The sequence below is a fragment of the Ruditapes philippinarum genome, unplaced genomic scaffold (assembly GCF_026571515.1).
Source record: "Ruditapes philippinarum isolate M1 unplaced genomic scaffold, ASM2657151v2 ctg1436_1_1_1_1, whole genome shotgun sequence".
Classification (NCBI taxonomy): domain Eukaryota; kingdom Metazoa; phylum Mollusca; class Bivalvia; order Venerida; family Veneridae; genus Ruditapes; species Ruditapes philippinarum.
The window spans coordinates 175,885-198,511 of record NW_026866315.1 but is presented as its reverse complement, the minus strand read 5'-3'; the positions used below and the strand labels follow the sequence as shown (position 1 = coordinate 198,511).

The 22,627-nt window shown below is 33.1% G+C and overlaps 1 protein-coding gene across 13 annotated transcripts in view; it reads right to left on the bottom strand.

The window, feature by feature from the left end:
• The window catches only part of LOC132732097 (disabled homolog 2-interacting protein-like), a 170,020-nt gene that overhangs the window by 46,361 nt on the left and 101,032 nt on the right, over positions 1–22,627 (bottom strand). For 7 of the 13 annotated variants that reach the window (XM_060718447.1, XM_060718442.1, XM_060718448.1 and 4 more), the window contains 2 exons: positions 21,832–21,954; positions 18,465–18,509 (listed from right to left, as the gene is read on the bottom strand). The exons of 1 other annotated variant lie outside the window; for it this stretch is intronic. In XM_060718447.1, coding sequence (XP_060574430.1) covers positions 18,465–18,509; positions 21,832–21,954 — 168 coding nt within the window. Of the gene's footprint in view, positions 1–1,209; positions 1,290–5,110; positions 5,356–18,464; positions 18,510–21,831; positions 21,955–22,627 lie in introns of those variants that run through there. 5 more of the 13 variants (XM_060718443.1, XM_060718444.1, XM_060718445.1 and 2 more) reach the window with 5 other exon arrangements.

The following is a 22,627-nucleotide window of genomic DNA, read 5'->3' as shown; positions in this document are numbered from 1 at the left end:
TTATTTGTTATTTCAGGATGTATTTACAATATTTGACATTTTTTATATTTTATGATATTCAAAATGCATGCAGTAAAGACCTGTCCGACGCGATTTTAACATTTTCTGATAAGCTTATATTACCATTGTTTTGACTATCCATGTAAAATATTATATCGTAATTCTATCGTAATTCATTTATGTATTTCTATACGCTGACAATTTTTTAATATTGAAAAAAAAATTAAAAACAATAATAGAATACCTTTAGATCTATATTGCTAAGCGTAGGATATACGCTGAATTTACATATTTAAAGTCAACTTCATCCAAATTAAATCGTGATCTAGCAGGTATTAAAGAACAACGACATCCTTGTCAATGCAGTTTTTCACACGTTTTAATTGCTGAATAGAACTCGTTTAAGTTACGATTCACTCAATTAAAAGAAGTATGTATGTAATTTTCACCTAATTTTACAACAAATATTTAAATTGATTGGATTAGATTGGAATGCGATTAAAGTACAGTTTAATTAACAATAAACAACAAACAAATTGATTAATTGTAAACAAATGACTGCAATATAAAAAGATGTAAAAATTGATTATCTATAAATAATCTATTTCGTCATGTCTTTTTGTATATATTTAAAAAAAAATTGTTTGCAAACGTGTGTCATTAAAACATTGCTTGTTTGTTTTTTAATTTTCTTCATTTATAGTGCAAAATATATAAAATCTAAATCGGGATAGGTGTAAAATCGTTCCATTGTGTCAATATATATATATTGCATATATATAAAGAGTGTCAATATATATATATTGCATATATATAAAGTTTCTTTAGTTTATCGAATAATTGATGCCTAATATATCAAAAAATAATATTTAATCTGGTCCGAAATGTCCAAAACAATGGTCCGAAATGTCCAACACATGGTCCGAAACGTCCAAATATCTGGTCCGAAATGTCCCAAAATCTGGTCCGAAGTGTCCCAAAATCTGGTCCGAAGTGTCTGGTCCGAAACGTTCATGGTCCGAAATGTCCTATTACCGTATTTACTTATATACTGCATAATGCTTATGCATATTATTATTATATATGTATTTATTTTGTTAAAATAATTAAATCATGAAAGAAGGCAAATTTTTTGTTTAAAAAAAAGAGTAATACGTCTAACGAAAGGGAAAACAACAACATAGTTAATAAAAACATTGTATTAGTTACCATATATCATTATCCATCACAGCACATTTCTGTGAATGAAACATTAAAGTCCCTATGGAAGACATTACGGTGTATCTTTAACTGGTAAAGTTCAAATCTTTAAAACATATCAAAATCAATATCTGAAATCATCATAACAATTACACCACAATATCCAAACATTTCTAGCAAGTCCTATCTATAAATGTCTAAAAACAACTTTGATTAAACTGTGAAGACTTTAACAGGTCTTTTGATTCATTTTAAACACCCCATACTTTAAATTTGTCTATTTATATCACATATTATAACTGTTTTATGTCACTGTTGTCCTTTATTTCCTAATCCAATCATCTACTTAACCAAAAGTTATTGAATTCTGTCAAATAATGACTGCTAATCTTTGGCCCCCTTCATTGGTTTTTGATCCCCTTACTAATTTGTTGTTAAGGTGATTAAATCGTGGAAAAATAGCCAAAAGGTTAAAGTAACAGTAAATTTATTTTAATCAAATCAATATTGACATCAAGGAAATGGAAAGGAATGGGGACATCATGTGATTATAATTTTATACTTGGTGTAATATAAAGTTTAACTTGTGAAAAACAAACTTTTTTTAAACTTAAAATTGAAATTTAAGTGCACCTAGTTCATCTGTACACAAGATAAACAAAACATAATTATGTTTTCTTTTATTTCATTTAAAATAATGTAGATTTACAGCCTAATATGTTGCATCCTTGTTCAAGGAAATTCCAATAAATGAATTTTCATTGCAGTCAATTTTAAGTTAGCATGGAAACTGGCACCTTAAATCAAATTCACTATGCATTCTACAAAATTGTTCCAAAATGATTTTTTTTCTTTTTACATGTACAGTAAAAACCCGCTTTACGACCACCCCGTTTTCGAGACCAACCCGCTAATACGAACGATTTTTTAAAGACCCGATTTTTTTATTCCTTATTTTAATGGTCGCTAACCCCGATTTTGAGACCACCCCGTTATTCCGTAATACGACCAGTAAGTTCAGTCCCATTTCGTAAATTCTGTACATTTGGAAACCCATTAATACGACCGCGGGCACTTTCTCACCTTGATATTGACATGCATGTATATTGCTGAAATCTTTTTGACACGTGATGTAAACAACAGTTGTCCTAGTTTTACGACATTTAACGACATCCAATTTACGGCAGAGGTCAAGGTTACTTTGTATCAAATCCGGAAATGATCAATAATATTGTCGATAATTTCTTAATTTCACACCTTTAATGTCATAACTGGAGGATTAAACAACAAAATATTGAACAGAAAACTTTCAATAAGTTTTTTAGAGGTGTTGCTGCTATCATTATCTCTTTCGTTCCATAATTTTAAACAAACATAAACATGATACGATTAGGTTTTTGAAGTTGTTATCGGCGATGAAAACTGTGAAAATAATTAAAGGTTAATTGTTCGGTGTGCTTTGTAGTAAAATGGTGATTTAATTGAGTAAGATGTGTCATTCTTTTAACAAGAATGTAAAAATATGTTTGTGTTTAAAGACATTCATAATACATTTTGTACCTCTAAAGAAGTTTAAAAATTTTATAATGTTAAAAAGTGAAATAAAATAAATGAAAATAAAAAAAATAATAGTGTATGCTTTATATCTTCTCATTTGAAATAGGTTAGCCCAGAAATAAACATGTGTACAGTACATGGTATCCCTTAATATATTGCCTGGTTTTCTGTTTGACCAAACTCATTAATGAGACCAACCCGCTATTAAGACCAGATTTGTAAAGTCCCTTCATTGGTCTCATTAGCGAGTTTTTACTGTATACAATTATGCCTTTTAGAATAAATAAATATTACACAGATTATAAATAATGTGTTCCACAGTGGGATGGAACCTTTCATATTTTCATATGCCCAAAAAACCATTGCATATCAAACAGAAAGCAAGCATGACAATAAATTTCTTGCACCATGAGCCAGGTGTGAGGCTGATAGAAACAAGATGTCAGACCATTGCCAAAATAGTTGTCATTTTTGGCATGAGAGAATAGTTTATTATCTTATTATAGCATCTCTATAAACATTAGGCATGACAAGATAACTGTAGCATTCTCACCTGGATGTTACCAGTCAGTATGAAACTATAAAATTATACAAGTGTTCTGTTAGAATCTATGATATATTGTACAATATTATAACTCTGGCTTTTGTGCTAATGGTATGGTACTTTGTATTACAATACAATGTAAGCTTTCTGTTAGATCTCTATGATTTTTGTATACTTCATTAAAAGGCCCATTAGGCCTCAGAAATGCTTTAATTTTTATTTTTCAAAAGCTTTTTCATTTTTGATGTTGTGTTATATTCCCCAAAAGTTACTCATTGGCCCAATACCTGAGCCATCCTTATCTTCTATTGCTTTTTGGCAATATTGTCATAATCAGCACTACAATGTCATATTCTTAGACCATAACTAAACATTTTAAAACTCATACTAGTATTTGCCCTTTTTAGAGAAGGAAATATTTATTCCTTTCTGAGGCATAATGCCGCTTTATCTTTGAGTGGATTCTTCAGCTATCTTACTAATGGTCTGTGGTTCCTCTCAGGTGCCCTACTTGTACTGGCCAAATTGTTGTGACTTAATTTCTGACTTTATAAAAATAAACAATTTTGACTTTGACTCATTGTTTTGTTATTTTTTTGTTTCAATTTTGTTATTAACTATAATAAATGGTGGTGCTATTGGTAATTTTCACTCAAGATCACCGCAGCAAGCCATACTGAGCACAGTTCAGCCACTAACATATAAATTACACTCTTTGACCTTTTTTATATCCAAGTCAAGCACCTCCCAGGCATGTGAATATGGCAAATTAATTCTCTCCACATTTCAGTTTTGCTTTTCTTTTTATCTTCTAATAAATGCAGGCAAAACATATTTACAGGAATGCTTTGATATACTGTTTTTTCTGGTCTAAAAACCTAGCGAGTCCATTTCTTTTTAAATCACATAGTATATTGTTCAGATATGTACGAAAGTTCAAAGAACATTACAGAAATAAACTTGAAGGCTTTTCTGAACTGTACTTAGAAGCAGACTGCTCAAGACTTTATCTTACATTTCCATCTAGAGCTTCCTAAAGGCATGTCAGTCATTTTTCTACGATTTTTTGTCACAATCTGATGGGGAACTATTTTGTCTCGCCCAATAATCTTTACCTTTTCACTCATCCTGTCTCAGCCATAAGTACAATATCTTTAAATCACTGACATTCTACATTATCCAAATGCAAAACAAATGTTAAATTCAATTATATATTCCATAGCCATGTTTAAAGCATTTGACCATAAATCTTTTAAATATTTTCTTTCACTTAAGACTGACAAAGAACAAAGATGATATACAACAGTGTACAAGATTAGGAACAACAATTTTAACTGCCTATATTTACTAAACATGAAATACAATTTTTTTAATATGGCAACAAAAAATGTGTATTAACATCTTGGGAATAATTCTTGTCATTCGCCTACTATCTCAGAAAGAATTCTTATCATTGGTCAATTTTGACTTCTTATGCCTTTAACTAACCAATCAACTGACAGATTACAAATCAGCCAACTAAAGAGGTCTTGCCATTGGGTATTTTACACCAACATAAATATAAAATTCTAGATCTGGGTCCAAGGTTATAAAAGATATTCTCAAAGCTCAAACTCAGATCTCGGGCAATTGATTGGTCAGAAATTGCCACAGAATGTACACTGACCAATGAAAATCCTGAGATATGAGACAGAACTCAGAAACAAATTTATAACCTTGAGGCCATCAGGTCTTCTCAGTTCTTCTATTCAACATCATTACAACTCCATCTTAAAATTCATTTATCCATTAAAAAGAGTTTAAACGAACCTTTTCACTTTATATCTTTTCCACCGGTCCAAACTTTTCACAATAAGAAGGGTGGTCTGCATCATGGAAGAATCCAACACCTTGTTATAACTTGATTAACTCCAAAACAATCACTGTGTTGAACAGTATTGAACAAACAACACCACAGTTGTTCAAGAAATAGTCAGTAATTGGTGAAAATGGATGAATTAAATCCCCATTCATAAGGAAAGAACAGTATTTTAGCCAGTTTTGGCCTTGTGAAACTTTACCCTGACAAGTAATAGTGAAAAAGTGATTGTAAAACATCAGAGGACAAGCCTCAGCATCTTAAAATAGCAACAAAAAGAGCACAAACATTTGCTGTATTGTGAATGTAGACTTGCTTTATATCAATATTAAGTTCAGCTGCTTTCATAACTTCACTTGATTAACCCTTGCCACGCTAAATATCTCAAATGATTATTATTTCATTCTTGGCCATTTATCCTTTTTCTGGAAAATTTTGAAATATGTTCTGACTGAAAAGCAAACAATGCAGACCATCTGACAGCATGGATGTGAAGGCTGACCTTGGTCTGCACTGACTGCATTGGTATTGCCACCAGCAGACTTAAAGAGTTAAAGGACATTCTACATTAAAAGATGCCAACAATAAATCACTCTGGGCCCTCATAACTGATTTTTCAAATTGAGCATGAGACCCTAATTCCCTGACATGATCATCACCCAGACCATTCTCCACAAGACACTCATTTAAATCAGTGTTCAAATTACGTATAGGCTCTTCTATCCAGTTGACAGCCAATTTACATAATCACCGAAACTTAGTTACAAAAACAATTACAGACTATATGAAAAATTAAGAAAACCAGTTAAATCTCAATTTTACAGACTGGTCAGAAAAGCATAAATAATACATACAATTAAATACAGCCAGTCTACATCTAAGGATGTTAAAATATTTATGCCACTTAAGTTGGATGTCCTCATTTTACACTATCATAGGGATAGGTTGCAAAAATGCACTCCACACTTCTCAAACTGTGTTCAAAAACGCATTAATAGAAACATAAGGAGGACAATAAATAACGTATTACTGCACGACAAAGAGACAAAACACACATTAAACAAGAACTACTTTTTTTGAAGTTGAAAAGCGGAATACTTTGGTCACTAAACACTTGTATGAATGACTGTAATGTCTTTTATTTGTTATTTTTTTGTATTGAAACACACATTTATTAACAATGATGTAACTATAAATACAGGCAAAACAATGAAAGAAGTATATACAGATGAATTAAGTCATCATTTCAACATAAATTGGCACATGCATAAACTATACTTATTCTTCATTTTGTTTTGTGAAATAATTGTGATCTTTTAAATATAAAAATAGTTAAATGATAATTCATGAATTCTTTGTTTCTTTCAGTATTTTTATATAACCATATGATGTTTATGTTGGAATACTCTTCCTTTACCACAACTTTTTGTAATGTTAATGTCAGTAAGTTGGAATACTCTTCCTTTACCACAACTTTTTGTAATGTTAATGTCTGTAAGTTGGAATACTCTTCCTTTACCACAACTTTTTGTAATGTTAATGTCTGTAAGTTGGAATACTCTTCCTTTACGGTTTACCACAACTTTTTGTAATGTTAATGTCTGTAAGTTGGAATACTCTTCCTTTACCACAACTTTTTGCAAGAAAAGATATGTTATAACTTAAAATGACAAGAGCTGTCAGAAGGACAGCGCGCTCGACTTTTTTAGTGCTTGCCTATAAAACAAAACTTTGACAGTTAAGGGCACACAAGACTTTAACTAGGAATTTCTAAGTACAAATCAAGAAACATTTTCACAGAGTTATCTTCTCTTGCTTACAGATAGGTCTCATGATGGCACATAAGAACTCCAACTTCCAAAGTAATATCTCAAATGGTTAAGTCAACAAGTGGACAAGAATGAAAATCTTAACTGAGTTTCTAAGTCAAAAAGGGCCATAATTCAAATAAAATCCTTAACAGAATTACCTTCTCCTGCCCATGTTTTGGGACCATGATGGTAAACAAGTATTCCAACTTTCAAATTAATATCTCAAACAGTTCAGTCAAAAAGTGGACTGGTACTAAAAACTTAACCAAGATTCTAAGTCGATAAAAGGCCTTAATTTTTAAAACAAATCCTTGACAGAGTTACCTTCTCTTGCGTACAGATGGGGGTAATGATGTGAAATAGCATTAAAAGTTTCAAAGCAATATCTCAAAGGGTTAAGGCAATAAGTGGATTTTACCCATATTCAATGTATTTTTCTAAGTCAAAAAGGGGCATAATTCTGTCAAAAAACCTTGACAGAGTTATGTCCTCTTGTCTGTTGATGAAGGTCGTGATGGTAAACAAGTATGGTCAGTTTCAAAGCAATACCTCCAATGGTTTTGAAATAAAGTGAGGTGGTACAAAAAAACTTAACCAAGCTCAATACACTTTCTAAGTCAAAAAAGGGCCATAATTCTGTCAAAAACCTTGACAGAGTTATGTACTCTTGTCTGTAGATGGAGGTTATGATGGTGAACAAGTATGGTAAGTTTCAAAGCCATACTTGTAATACTTCTGAAATAAAGTGGGGTGGTACGAAAAACTTAACCAAGGTGTGACGCCAACGTGTGAAACCACCCCAGACTTCACAACCATACTTAACTATCTGACCAAACTGTATGTTAGTTTGGCTGCTATGATTTGTGCTGCATTTCTTATATGGACTTGTCCAGCTTCAATTTATGGGAGAGTCCATTATCAATTTTTGATTTTTTATCAATAACAAATATGGAAGTTCAGGTCAGCTAAAAGTATAGTTATCACGATGGGTTTTTACATATTAGTGACATAACCCAGCATGCAAAACAAGCAAGTGTTGAAGTTTTTTTTGGTTAATTAAAATAAAAATATGACCAAAGGTTTAATTAATGCAATAAAAATATAGGAAGAATCATAATGGTTGGGTAAACAAGCAGCTGAGGATTAATCCCATTGTTTATTTATCATGTGTCCTATTTCCCAAGGGAAATAATTTCCTTTCATATTCTACTACAGTTCATCCTATTTCAATACAATCTTAACACATTTGATGTTTCTTGTTATTTAATTATACTTTCTTATTGATTCATTATAAGAAATAAACAGCATTTTATGAGACAGTAAATATATGCTAGCTATATCCCGCAAATCACCATTCAATAACAAACCTTCAATCCCACAATTCCTTAACCACAATATGGGTGGTGTTTTTCTCAGGAAGAAATTGATTCTGGAAATAGTAGAAGACAGTTTTGTTGTTGTATGGCCAATCAATATAACTTCCAGCTACATTTAATACAAAGACAACATAATTTAATCCTAATAGCTTTAAGTTTTGGTTTAGGCTTGGTCAATGTGTTGACTTTGCAACTAACTTGTCCATCATAAGTCAATAGTTGAAAGCTTTAATCTGTATCATGCCAACCTTGTCTATCTTTCAATGTGGACAAAGCAAAGTTTTGGAATATGTAAGTTCTGACTAAATAGCAAGGAATGCAGAGCATGATCATGGCACATCAGATGGCATAAAAGTGCTGGCTGAATAGCAGGGCTTCCATAAGTTCCAAAATTTCAAGGTCAGAGACTGCAAACTTCCTGTATAGGTATAGAATGCATGAAATTTTGGGGTGTTACAAGCCAAAATTTAGCAGAGAATTACACTGAGACCCCTTCTTACAGAAGCCTTCACATCAAAGAATAACATCAATCAAAAAAAAAAAAATCCAACCACACCATATCTAACCTCAAATACAAAAATTTAGTACATGTTAAAGTTATGGACCACTAACACAGATATCATGGTAAACAGGGCAACCTATCCAAGATAAAAATAAAGAGGTATCCTAGCAAAAACAAGCAAACACCCTAGGGGGTTCTGATCAAAGTCTGTGGGATTATCATAGATGTATATCAGGTGAGGCTTACATGTAGAAGTCTGATACCAGCTTCACAGAGTTATATATATATATATATATGTAAACTCAACCATCAAAAGCTGTCTCCCCAGTGCTTTACAGATATATTATATCGAAAACAATTTATTTTACCATGGTCTATAGACACTGCATTTTCCCAAAGGTATGTGAAAGTTTATGCAACATTTCACTTTAACCAGACATTTGACATTATATTTATTTATATATATATTTTGTCTTGCATGTCTAGCAGACATGGAAATACTCAATGGAAATCATTTAGTAGAACGTGTCCCAAAATTAATGCCGCTTATGCGCCCCAAATCTGCCTCGAACTATCAGAATGGGTATGTCTTTTACATGTAGCATCATAATGGGTATTTCAATTTGCATCAAAAGGGGTATTTCAATTTGCATCAAAAGGGGTATTTCAATTAGCATAAAAAGGGGTATTTCAATTAGCATAAAAAGGGGTATTTCAATTAGCATAAAAAATTAGCATCAAAATGGGTACTAAGACTGCTGTTATCAATATGCTTCATTCTGGTTAAGGTGCCTCTCTCTCACACCAGGGATCTTGAGTTCGAGCACTACTCCGGTCACGACCATGTTTCTTCATATGACACCAGTGCTGGTTGGTTCCAGGAAGCAGACTCAATTAATACAAGTTGCAAGAACTTGTTTTGCAATCGAGCTTACATAAATATGTTTAAACTAATATGTTTCATACTGTTACCGTCACTTTAAAAAAATAATTTTCTAGTCATATAACCAGGATAATATAATATATACAAGTTGGTTTCTTAAGGTTCCTGAACTTTGAACCAGTACTGACCGTTTTTTCTTAAAAAAAATAAACACACCAAAACAGATTCAACAATAAATAGGTCACAGGTAAATTTCTTGCAAAAAACGTACAAATTGACAAAAGAAATCTTGAATGCAGAACATTACATCAACTGTTGTACTATATTGAGATATCGCAGTAATTATAGCATGTTAACATGATAGCTTACCAGGTAAGTGACAACATTCAAGTATGAGAAAATGTTCCCAAAACATTTGTACTGTTCTTGTTACTGACAACATTTACAGGAACATAAAGGTCAATAAAGGTAACATTCCCGTGAATAATTTATATGCCTAGGTTTTGTAGTCTGTACTGGTCTGAACATTGTTTTTTTTGGTCAGCAAGGTTTAATAATGATTCGACTCTAAGCACTGTCTGCACTTTCTTGTAGCCTGATGATTTGCTGCTCAAAATTCACTCTAAGCAACCTTAAAAAGTTACTTCAAAAGCTTGTCCATTTATTCATTGACTTATCAATTCACCATTTTTGGGGAAAATTTCAAGATATGTCTTTATTGACTGGAGAGGGGTCAGTGAAAACCATGATCATGTGACATTGGTCTGCACTGGTCTCGTGGGTAGACTCAGTTGCCATTAGAAACAGGTAAAGGCTTCTTTATGCCATTGTATAATTGATAATGTATGTAAATGTATGCTATTTTCATACTTTGATGTATTTCTGTATACACAACACCCTCCCGTAATCCCCTAACCCCCTCCACCTTTATATTAGTCCAACTAATATACATTTTAATATAAGGAGATTGTTCTGTTTAAGGCATCTTTACAGAGAGACTGAAGTCTTACAAATATATCTCTGTTCGCATGTTATAACATAGGTGAGAGTTGTATAGAAATTCCCACAAATAAATCAATACTAAAGATATTATTTCTTTCATCAAATGCAACAGCCACTAATTAAAGGATATTTCATGTATTGATCACATTGAATGGTGAAACCTTTGTACTTTTCATAATTTTCCTGGCCTTAGCTACACAATTATTACTGTATTATATATAACAAAGACACGGAACAAATGCGTACAACAGAATAAAATAAAGATCTAACAAAAAAATGAAAGAAAGAAACTTACCTTTATCTTAAAAATAAAATCCAAAAATAGCTTTTCTATTGATTTATATATGAAATATATAGAACATCCGTCTGCTATTCCTTTTGTCTCAAAATATTCCAATAATTCAAATATCAAGCAGAATTATCTTAAGATAACATCCTAGCACATTTCCTTGCTGCTTAAATTTACTCCCATGGATTTTCACACGGACTGCTCACAGTTTGGCAGGAACTGTAACATTCCTTTGTAAATTTAGAATATCAAAAATTTTGTGTGCATCTAAAGTCAACACCTTCAGTTCAGACAAATCAAACCTGTATACACACACACTGCCTATGCTTATATCAGGGGAAAATTCCAATATCTCTGATAAAGAGACAAATTGCCGATTCCCATGCTGAGAATGTAAAAGAAAATTTCCTGCCCGTTCATACGTTAAAAAATATAACTAAAAATCAGTCCAGAGTTAAAGAATTGTCTGCTTCAATATTGATTTATATTTTGCTGTTCTCACAAAGAATGTAGCCAGTTTGTTTTTTTGTTGTGTGTGTCTTCCCAGCATCTGTTTAGCTAAGGCAGTGACACTTTTACGTCCATCTTCATACGCTCTAGTGAATGACCCTTTTCTGTCAAAATGTCACATCCAATACTATTTAATCCTGCTTGATTTAAAGTAAATAATACGGAAAGCCGACTACCTTGTTTACATAGCTACTATAAGTTATAGAGGTTTTTGGTTATTTTTCTACTTTTCACACAGTTGTTATGTGAGTAAGCAAATACTGTTCCATTATCGATTTATGGCCAATTTAAACAATTTATCGATTCAATTAAGTGATTCAGAAACACTGAGAGGAATTCCATTCATTTTGCTTAAATTGACTGAGGAAAAATAAACATTTAAAAGGTGAACATAAATAATTGCGCTCATAAAAGCTGACACACTTTCCATGTCGGTAAAAACTCTTTCACCATTGACTAATGCCTAGTAATTACCTGTACTGCGGTACAATGAATAATAGCTAATTTTTAAACTTGTAAATTTATTACTTTCCTTTCACACATGTTTATTAAGCAGAAAAAATAATATTGGTATAAATTATAAATTTAGGCTTCTGAGTAAAAGCTGAAGAATTTTCATTGAGGTTTAATTGTTCTCTCTTATACCTATAATAAGATGGTGATTAATGGCTTTTTTTTTCTTTTCTTTTTTAAATTTCGTATTTATAATTGTGGCTTTAGTAACCTGTCGCAAGAGGATTTGAAATGAGAAAAGGACAGTGTTATTGGAGTTGCCACTGTGCTATAATTCCGGCAATGACCGACTTCATGGTTAGAACTGCAACTTTAAATAAGACACCTGTTTGTTCTAGGAAGGCAGTTATCAGGCAATATTAGCTCATCTTAAATTTAATAGACTTGCCCATCTTTCATTAATTGGACAAAACCATGTTGTTTAGGGAAAATTTCAATAAATGTACTGTTAAAAAGCAAACAGTGCAGACCATAATCAGATAGCACAGACAAGCTGGCACATCTTGGTCTGCACTTAAAAAACAAGAATAAAGATCAACAAGGCAAAGGCAACGTTCACAGGATGCAGCCCCCCGACACACCCGATTAGGGCACCCAGAAGGCACCAAACCAAAACCGGGAGTGGACACAAGTCACATGGCATACAAGCTAATTTATGTCAGCTTAACCTATTTCACTCTGTTATTCAATAATAAAATTTTCTGATCCTACCTGAAATAATGTCCATCGAAACTGTCAGGGATTTTAACATCTTGATAACTTTAAACCTGAATATCTGATAGCACACGCCACAGAATCCAGTAGACTGCAATGACGTTGGCACACGTTGTAGCCCAACTTACATTATGCCAATTTAACTCCTGCCACAGTTCATTAATTTAGAGGAAATGTCTAGCATCATTAAATCTGAATAAAGTTTCTCACATCCTCTAATGAGGAATAAAAATAGAATGAGGAATAAAAATGGGGAAAAAACAACAACACAACAATATAACCACAGACAACAAGCTTAATTTAGATACAGATCTGGCTGAGTGGTCTGAAAGGTGGAAAGTAGGGATGGCAACGAGTAACCGGTTAACCGAGTACTCGATCGAACGTCCGAATATCGGTTAACAAAATTGATATTCGATTACTCGGAAAAATATATATTTTCTATTTGTTTTGAGAATTAGAAAGATTGGTATATCCAATTAGTTCAGAAATTCGGAAATGTGCATGTATCTTCATAAATACTCGTTAAATGCAATCAAAACATCCTTGCAGAGGTGCGAAAATGATATCATAAATTTAACGAGGCGATCAACAGTTTGAAACGCGCACCTGTGTCGCTTATGTCATCCAGCCTCTTATGATATTTAATTACCTTTAATTGTGTAACAGTTTGTAGCCGAAGTAACTGTTATGAAAACAACAAAGGGCCGATTGCTATCATGAATGTAAGAATAAAGGTAACTAGTATTTAGACCAGGTTAAACTTTTGTTGCCGCCGATCAGTCTATATTTTTTCAAGAAGAAAAAAAGATATATGGACTGCAATACATGTTTAAAAATTGATATTGCATTAATTAAAACGTTGTAAAATATTATGTTGTTGATTTAATTATAATTAATTTGTCTCCCGTGCAGTCCTATTTACTATCTACAGAGTTCTATGAATTTAAATAGAAAACGAAAGTAGCATGCGGACGGTGTTGATATTGTGTGATAAACTTTGAAGATCACTGGCAATCATCCGAGTAACCGAGTACTCGATCGGAAAAATGACCGAGTACTCGAGTATTGATTTTGGTATTCGTTGCCATCCCTAGTGGAAAGATAAGAAAATCTCCCTGAATCAATTCTTAAAAATACTTTCCTTGCAAACCAAATCATAAGAACACATGTTAACTAACCGTTATGACCATAAATTCAAACCACTGAGCATGCTAATAAGTAACTAAACCTCTTTTGGTATTACAATTAAAACATTTAAGTCTTCATCATCAAAAACTGCTTGGAAACACCTTCTTTTAGAAACGATGTCATTACAGCCGGTGGAAGAAATGAACCGTGTCATAATGGGTTTGCGACCAGCATGGATCCAGACCGGCCTGTGCATCCGCGCAGTCTGATCAGGATCCATGCTGTTCGCTTACCAACTCTATTACAAGTAGAGAAACTGATAGCGAACAGCATGGATCCTGATCAGACTGCGCGGATGCGCAGGCTGGTCTGGATCCATCCTGGTCGCAAACCCATTATGTTGGTTTTGTCGTGACGCGGCTCAAATAATATGACCACATGCACTGGAAGTTAGCAAGTTTGAGTTCTGAGAGTACTGGTGAAATAATTTCCACAATAATAATATAATTGATCATAATATCTCTTATGTGCTGTCTTTTATCTTTAACACACTAAATGTCTTAAAATGGACCAGTCCATCTTTCAAATCTGACCAAAACCATTTATCAGTTTAAGGAGACAAATTTGTACTGACTTAATAGATAACAATTTGCAGACCAGAATAAGACAAAACAAAAATGCCACCTGATCTTAAATCTGCACTGGTCACATGGGTAGATTCAGTTGCCAACAGCAGGCTAAGGGTTTAGAGGAGAAGTTGTTATTTATTTGTGGAATACAGCAGAGTTCTCTGCAACTCTAAGACTGCCATACTGTTTATAAGATTTAACAATCTGTTGGAATAGTGTTTAAATGTGTTTAAACCATACAAACGAACTAAATGACCTGCAATAATTTGTATAAATGCACCTACTGGAACTTTTCAAATGCTATTTTAAGTTTCCTGCTATTTTCAATTAAACTTTTGACTTTGATCTTTTCATGAACAATGCAAACACTTGAAATATGAATAAATTGCATCACTTGATAACAACTTCATCAAATTTGATGAATTCTTGTATTTTTGTAAATTCAACAGTTTTTATGACATCTTTTAATTTGACTTCACTTTAGATATTTTTTCACTACATGCTTTATACAAAGGCATTGTTCCCTCACTCTAATACATTAACTATACACAGTAAGTTTCTAATAAAGATCTGAAATTGCCATTCAAACTGTCCAATAAAATAAACCTTATCTTAATGAAATATGAAAAATATTTGAAAGAGATTTTGATTGAATTTTATATTAGTAATCCATGACAATGAGAACAATGTATCACTGTATTTATTAATGACTTTTAAAATTATCTTCCTGTTGAACAGCATACTTAAATTCTTAATTACTTTTTTCCCCTCTAGTATATTCTTTAATTATACATAATTAATTTTCACATAAATTTTTTCTGTAAAATACTTAAGTATCTGAAAATATATAGCATCTGATAGGCTATACAAAATAGTCTTGATCATTATTCAAAACCCTTTACTATAAATGAGCCGCGTCACGACAAAACCAACATGGTGGGTTTGCGACCAGCATGGATCCAGACCAGCCTGCGCATCCGCCCAGTCTAATCAGGATCCATGCTGTTCGCTATCAGTTTCTCTACTTGTTATAGGGTTTGTAAGCGAACAGCATGGATCCTGATTAGACTGCGCGGATGCGCAGGCTGGTCTAGATCCATGCTGGTCGCAAACCCATTATGTTGGTTTTGTCATGATGGGGTTCAAATTATGCTAAGATTATCATAGTTTTACATGTAATTCGTAAGTTTTACGTAAGGTTTTATTCATTTAGTCTAAGAAATGAACAAAGCACAAGTCTTATACAGGTCAAGTTTGATCAGGCAGTTCTAATATATAGTTACATTTTATAATTATAATATGTATATTTAAGCCGTTGGCAGGCTGCAACAATACTTTCATATTTTCTAATATTCTTTCACGGCTGACTCCTGTGTTTTTATAACTGTAAAATGATGAAAAGCCAAAAATAAGCAACTGAAAACACACTTTAAAAATTGTTCAAACATTTTGGACAAACTCCAAGCTCGTTAATAACAAAAGCTACCAGTCTTATCATGAACAGCCTCAGTCTTACTTGAAGTTATGGTGATGAACCCGTGCCAAAATAACTTTACTACATCTACCTCATTATTGTCAGCCAGCCGATTCCTGACCCATTAACACAAATATCTACATAGTAATGAACTGCATGAAATTTATATAATTTTGTCAGTTCGGTACAATTTTAAGGATTAAAGGATTAGACGAGATTTCAAGCTCCCAGATACATACAAAATATGAGTTTACAATTTCCTCACACATGGAATTCTTCTTGGAATGATTCTAAAATACCTGCACAAGTTTTTTTTTTATTTATTTATTTGATTCAATGTCTGAAAATTTGTCTTCTTGCATTCTTGCACTTTTCATTACTTTTAAGAAATTACTGTAGGATATTAGGAAGACAGAATTTCAAATTCTTAATATCACCACACCCACCCAAATATCTAGCAGTTACCTCTGTAGTCCTCAGGTATTAATTAACAATTTTAATACCAACCCGAACAAAAAAATCTGCAGCCACAAGCAAAATATCACTAGCAACATTTGCATTATCTGGAACAACGCTTCTTCAATTACACATTATTAAGCTTGTCTAACATTTTGCAATGCAAGAATACAGGTTCTCTGATTTCCAGCAGTAGTTTTAGACTGGTACACAGAACATTATTGAAATCTGCATGGATAATACAGGCTCCAATTATAACCAATCAATTAAACAGTAGAACAGATGTGACAGCTTAATCTGCTCCTTAAAAATCATTAAAATCTGCAACAAGATAACTTTTCATGATACAGTTAAACCTGTGCATCTGTTCTTAAAATACCCCATAATACCTAATAATGGTGTCAAAACATAAAAGCCACAATTCTTATTCTGAATATTGGAACAATTTTTTGTTAAAATTTCTGACTTCCCTTTTAAAAAGACAAAATTTTTTACAAAGACCACCCTTTTTTCTAAAATTTCCCCAGGTTTTTTAAAAACGGGAATGCTATATTTGTAGTAAACAAACCCCCAACACTAAAAAATTAAAGAAAACCTTTTTAGATTTTAAAACGGGACTAATAATAATAACGGAAAGGACTAAAATTTCATTTAAAAAAAATTTTTACTAAACAAAATCATGCCCATCTTTCAATCTGGACAAAAAAAATTTTGACCAAATTTAAAGGAAAAATTTCAAGATATTTTTTAATGTTTTTTTCAATAGTAAATTGTACAGACTTTTCCAGAGGGCCCTGCTTTCTGTACGGGTGATTTTATGGTACTGCAGCGGGCTAACCCATTTTAAACAATTTCTGGGAAAATTAAATTAAAAATTTAAAACCCTTTTGCAAGTTTTTAAAAACATCTCCAAAGACAACAAAAGGGTAACTTTTTTTTTATCAACGTAAATGAAAATTAAAAAGTCAAAAAAGCATAATTATAAAAACATCAAAATTGCAATTACGTGCCATTCTCAAACTGACTCAGTTGATGTCTATATTACCCGGGATAGCTCACATATTTTTATATCAAACTTGTGTAACATAAAAGGAAATACATAATAGTTATAGTATATTGAGAACAAGTGGCATCATGTGATAAAACATTTATAGAATACGTGCTAAAAACATTTAGTTCTCCATACCCTAGACTATAATATAATGGAATATCAATTATAGCAAATCAATTAGTCTGTCTGAGAGGTCTTTTAACTCAATCTTTTTTTTACATTGTACTAGTTCACTAATCTGTATTTTGCCCTTTGATGTGTCTGGAAAACATGCACACAATTGTGCAAAACAATGAATTTCCATGAATGAAAATGGTCTTTACTTGCTGCCTTAAATGAAATTGTGCAATGTCCATAGATGAAAATGTTTTATGCCTACAATTTAAACAAAATCATGCAATTTTCTATGTCTGCTATTCAAAACTAAATTGTGCAACTTTTCATGAATGAAAATGTTCTTTGTTTACTGTTATAAAAGCTCTAAAGCTGAAAACATGTACATATAACAAACGATATGTGAAGGATGGAATGAAGGGCAAGGAAATGGTCACTACAATGTTGATGAATGATGCGTTGTAAGGTTTTGTATCAGTATTGTACCAGTTTTCTTCAAGTATCAGGTTGGTAATTTCTCATCATACTTACCATTTGAAAAGTATTGAGGTCACTGTAGACTGCTTGGTAACATAACTATAACTTAAATCAGCAATGAGCACCAGTCAATTGTTACCCACAGCCTTTCAACCCCTCGTGTAGTGAAGATAGAGGGAAACTTTGCCCCCTGTCTGTTACTGCACTATTGGGTCAGTGCAATGGTATAAAATTAGCAGGAAAATGTTGGGGATCTTTTTCTAGGGTTTGACATTCCAAAAGTCAAAGCCTCACCAATATACCCAAGGGAGAGGTTTGGCCGAGGGTAACAAATGACTGTTGCATAATAGATAGAAAGCGTGCATGTTCATACCATGTATTTCTGGAAGCTGGGGTGGGGGTCACACATGAACAGGGTCTGAAGGTAACAGAAAATAGCAAAATGGTTATGATAAATATGAATTGTGATATCATACAGAAGAATGAAACATGACTTATACTTTATTATATGAATACAAACAGGAATAAGTGATTAATACACAAGAATGTAGAAATAGAAATGGTATACATGAAAATAACGGAAAAAAATGTTTTAAAAGTGATGTGGAATATGACTACATACAATGAAAATTGAAAAAAAAGTTTATAATGAACCATCTGAATAATGAGAACAGAGCATCTAATTTTTCTTATTTTTCATTTGTATCATTTATTGAAGAGTGAGTAAGGGGTAGGGGTATTCCCTACAGTCATGCTGGTAAAGGCACACAGGTGTCCTTCCAAGCATTTTTTCAAGCCGCAAGAGACCACCTTGATATAAGAACCACCATTTTACTTATATCAAGCTAGCTGGATAGCTTCTGTTTAATATCTTGGCTATTAAATGAATACAATATCAGTATGTTAACAACAAATATAAGGATTCCATACAGATATTCTAGATAACCTTAGAAAACCTTGACCTATGACCTTTTTCCTCCATTTCTGACTGGTTTTCATCATTTTGTGTTTTTTTTTGCAATAAATGACTCACAGGAGATCAATACCTGTAACAGCATTGCAAGAGTCACAGTCTGACATAGCTAACATTTCAATGGTGTCCAATAACATTCCATAACATTGCTTCAATTTGATTATAGCATGTTCTGTGTGTCAGAAATTCACTGGCAGACTCTTATTGATGGCCTCTCTCTTAATCATGGCACTTTCACTCAATCTATCATGAGTCAAAATCTATAACAAGAGTATGAACATGGGAAGACACTACATTGTAGCTATACTGCATGTTCATCTCGTTCTGTTTTAGGGGAACAGTTCCTGTAACTGCAGGAACAGGAATTTAACATTGCTGTTTTCCTTGTAGGTAAAATTTCCAGCAATTTTTGCTGCACATACCTACATTTTTCTTGGAGGGGTGGGAAATATTTTTTATAACAAGAGGGCCATGATGGCCCTAGATCGCTCACCTGACCCATCAAACTCATCCGAACAATTACCTAGACAAGCATTCTGACCATGTTTCATGACAGGTGAGTCAAAAATGTGACCACTACAGTGTTAACAAGAATTATCCATATTTGAGCAGTGTGACCTAGTTTTTTAACCAGGTGACCCATATTCAAACTTGACCTAGAAATCATCAAAACAAACTTTCAGACCAATTTCCAGGATACTTGGATCAAAACAGTAGCAACTATAGTGTTAACAAGATTTTTCTATTTTTAGGTCCGGTGACCTAGTTTCACATGCGATTTCAAACTCATCAAAGCAATTACCTAGACAAGCATCCTGACCAAATTTGATTACAACTGAGTCAAAAAGGTGGCCACCAAAGTGTTCACAAGGTTTTTCCATATTTCGGCGGTGTGACCTAGTTTTTGACTCCAGGTGACCAATATTTGTACTTAACCTAGAATCATCAAAATAAACTCTCAGATTAATTTCAAGGATATTTTGATCAAAACAATAGCCACTAAAGTGTTAACAAGATGTTTCTATTTTTAGCTCCTGTGACCTAGTTTTTCATCCGAGATGACCCATGTTCGAACTCATCTGAGCAAGTACCTAGACAAGCATTCTGATCAAGTTTGATGACACTTGTGTCAAAAATGTGACTGCTAGAGTGTTAACAAGATTTTTCTATTTTTAGCTCCAGTGACCTAGTTTTTCATCCGAGATGACCCATGTTTGAACTTATCCAAGCTATCACCTAGACAAGCATCCTGACCGAGTTTGATGATGATTGAGGCAAAAATGTGACCGCTAGAGTGTTAACAAGGTTTTTCTATTTTTAGCTCCGGTGACCTAGTTTTTCATCCAAGATGACCTATGTTCGAACTCATCCGAGATGACACCTAGACAAGCATCCTGACCAAGTTTGATGATGATTTAGGCAAAAATGTGACAGCTAGAGTGTTAATAAGGTTTTTCTATTTTTAGCTCCAGTGACCTAGTTTTTCATCCGAGATGACCTATGTTCGAACTCATCCGAGATGACACCTAGACAAGCATCCTGACCAAGTTTGATGATGATTTAGGCAAAAATGTGACAGCTAGAGTGTTAATTAGGTTTTTCTATTTTTAGCTCCAGTGACCTAGTTTTTCATCCGAGATGACCAAGGTTTCAAACTCATCTGAGCTATCACCTAGACAAGCATCTTGACCAAGTTTGATGATGATTGATGCAAAAATGTGACAGCTAGAGTGTTAACAAGGTTTTTCTATTTTTAGCTCCAGTGACCTAGTTTTTCATCCGAGATGACCCATGTTCAAACTCATCCAAGCTATCACCTAGACAAGCATCCTGACCATGTTTGATGATGATCGAGACAAAAATGTGACTGCTAGAGTGTTAACAAGGTTTTTCTATTTTTAGCTCTGATGACCTAGTTTTTCATCCGAGATGACCCATGTTTCAACTCATCCGAGCTATCAACTAGATAAGCATCCTGACCAAATTTGATGATGATTGAGGCAAAAATGCGACTGCTAGAGTGTTAACAACTAAATGTGAATGGACGACGGCCGACGGACAACGGACAATCATCAATCCTAAAAGCTCACCCTGAACATGCTCAGGTGAGCTAAAAAGATAGGGGGAATATATTTTCTTTTTAAACAGGGGGATGATCCAGATAATGTGACTTCAAGGCCCAGCAATCTGATCAGAATGTTTACTTTTGACTGCTAAGTCATCTCAGCATTTTGATAGACTGATTTGTCTTATATTACACAATTCCATTATTCAAATTAAAGCAAGGGCAAGTTCAAACTTACACAACCTTTACATTGCACGGAGTAGGGATAAAATAACCTTTTTAGCACTATGTTTGTATATAAAAACTGTCATATTTCTCTGCTTATGAACAAAGGAAACCAGATCCTGGGAATACATAATGTAAAATGTCAAGCAATTTTTCATTTTAATGAATGAAATAACTGGTATTGTATAGTATACAGTACATTTTTGGTAATTATGAAGTCACACTTTATTATACTGGTGTCAGTACATTACAGTGAGAAGTGATGGATTTCAAAAATTTAGTTTTTCAATGATCAAATCCTGAAATACATGGCCGATTTTATCATGTACCTGAAAACAGTTTCCCAAAAGTATCAAGGCCAAGAAAATATGTGTTTTTATTAATCATACACAGCAAAACAAAAGTAAATCTAGAATTAGCTTTAATGTCATGCAATATTCTATAAACTAAGCACATGTAGAATTTCTAGCTACTTACAAGTGTCCCTGGTCTTGACTGTTTATTTTGTGACTGACAATTTCTGACGATTTTGAGCGTGTGCGTTTTCTAGAAAGACGACCCAAACTCATAGTCCTTTTCAATGTGCCAACAAACGTGCTGCTAAAATTAAAGAAAATAAAAAAGACGGAAACTATAGCAATGCAACCATAACCATGGAAACAGAACAAAACAAAAGTTCAAGGTCAAACAAGTGCCTAAAAATAGAACATAAACAGCAAACTAAAGGAGGGAAAGCATTCGTCCATAAACCATAAGTATGTTTTAGTAATGGTACAGTGTAAAACAAAGTAAGAAACTTGAATATAATCAGAAATATGGTAATGAGAAATATTCACATATAATCAATGAATATGTTGAATGTTTTAGGGAGGCCATTGTCAAAAACACTTTTTACTGTTATCATTCTAGTTGGCATAAAATTGCCAAAGAACAAACAAGGTCCATCACTTTACAGTTTTGTGCCATTGAAGTAAATCAAAATCAAATTTTTTCCTCACTATATTTTACAAAGTTAGCAATTCTTTGAAATTGTTAACGTCAAAACTAAATATCCATCACATTAAAAGTACTACCATACAAGTTATTGTTCACAAATCTTTTTCTTTAGCCAGATTATACATGCTTAAGTATCTAAGTTACTCCGCCTAATTAGTACAGTAACATAGCATGACATACTGACATAGTCGCTATTCCAGTAGGACTGGAATGTAAATGCATAAAGTGTATTGAATTGTTTTTTGAGTCTATTTTCCCCAAAGAAGACATTTGTTTT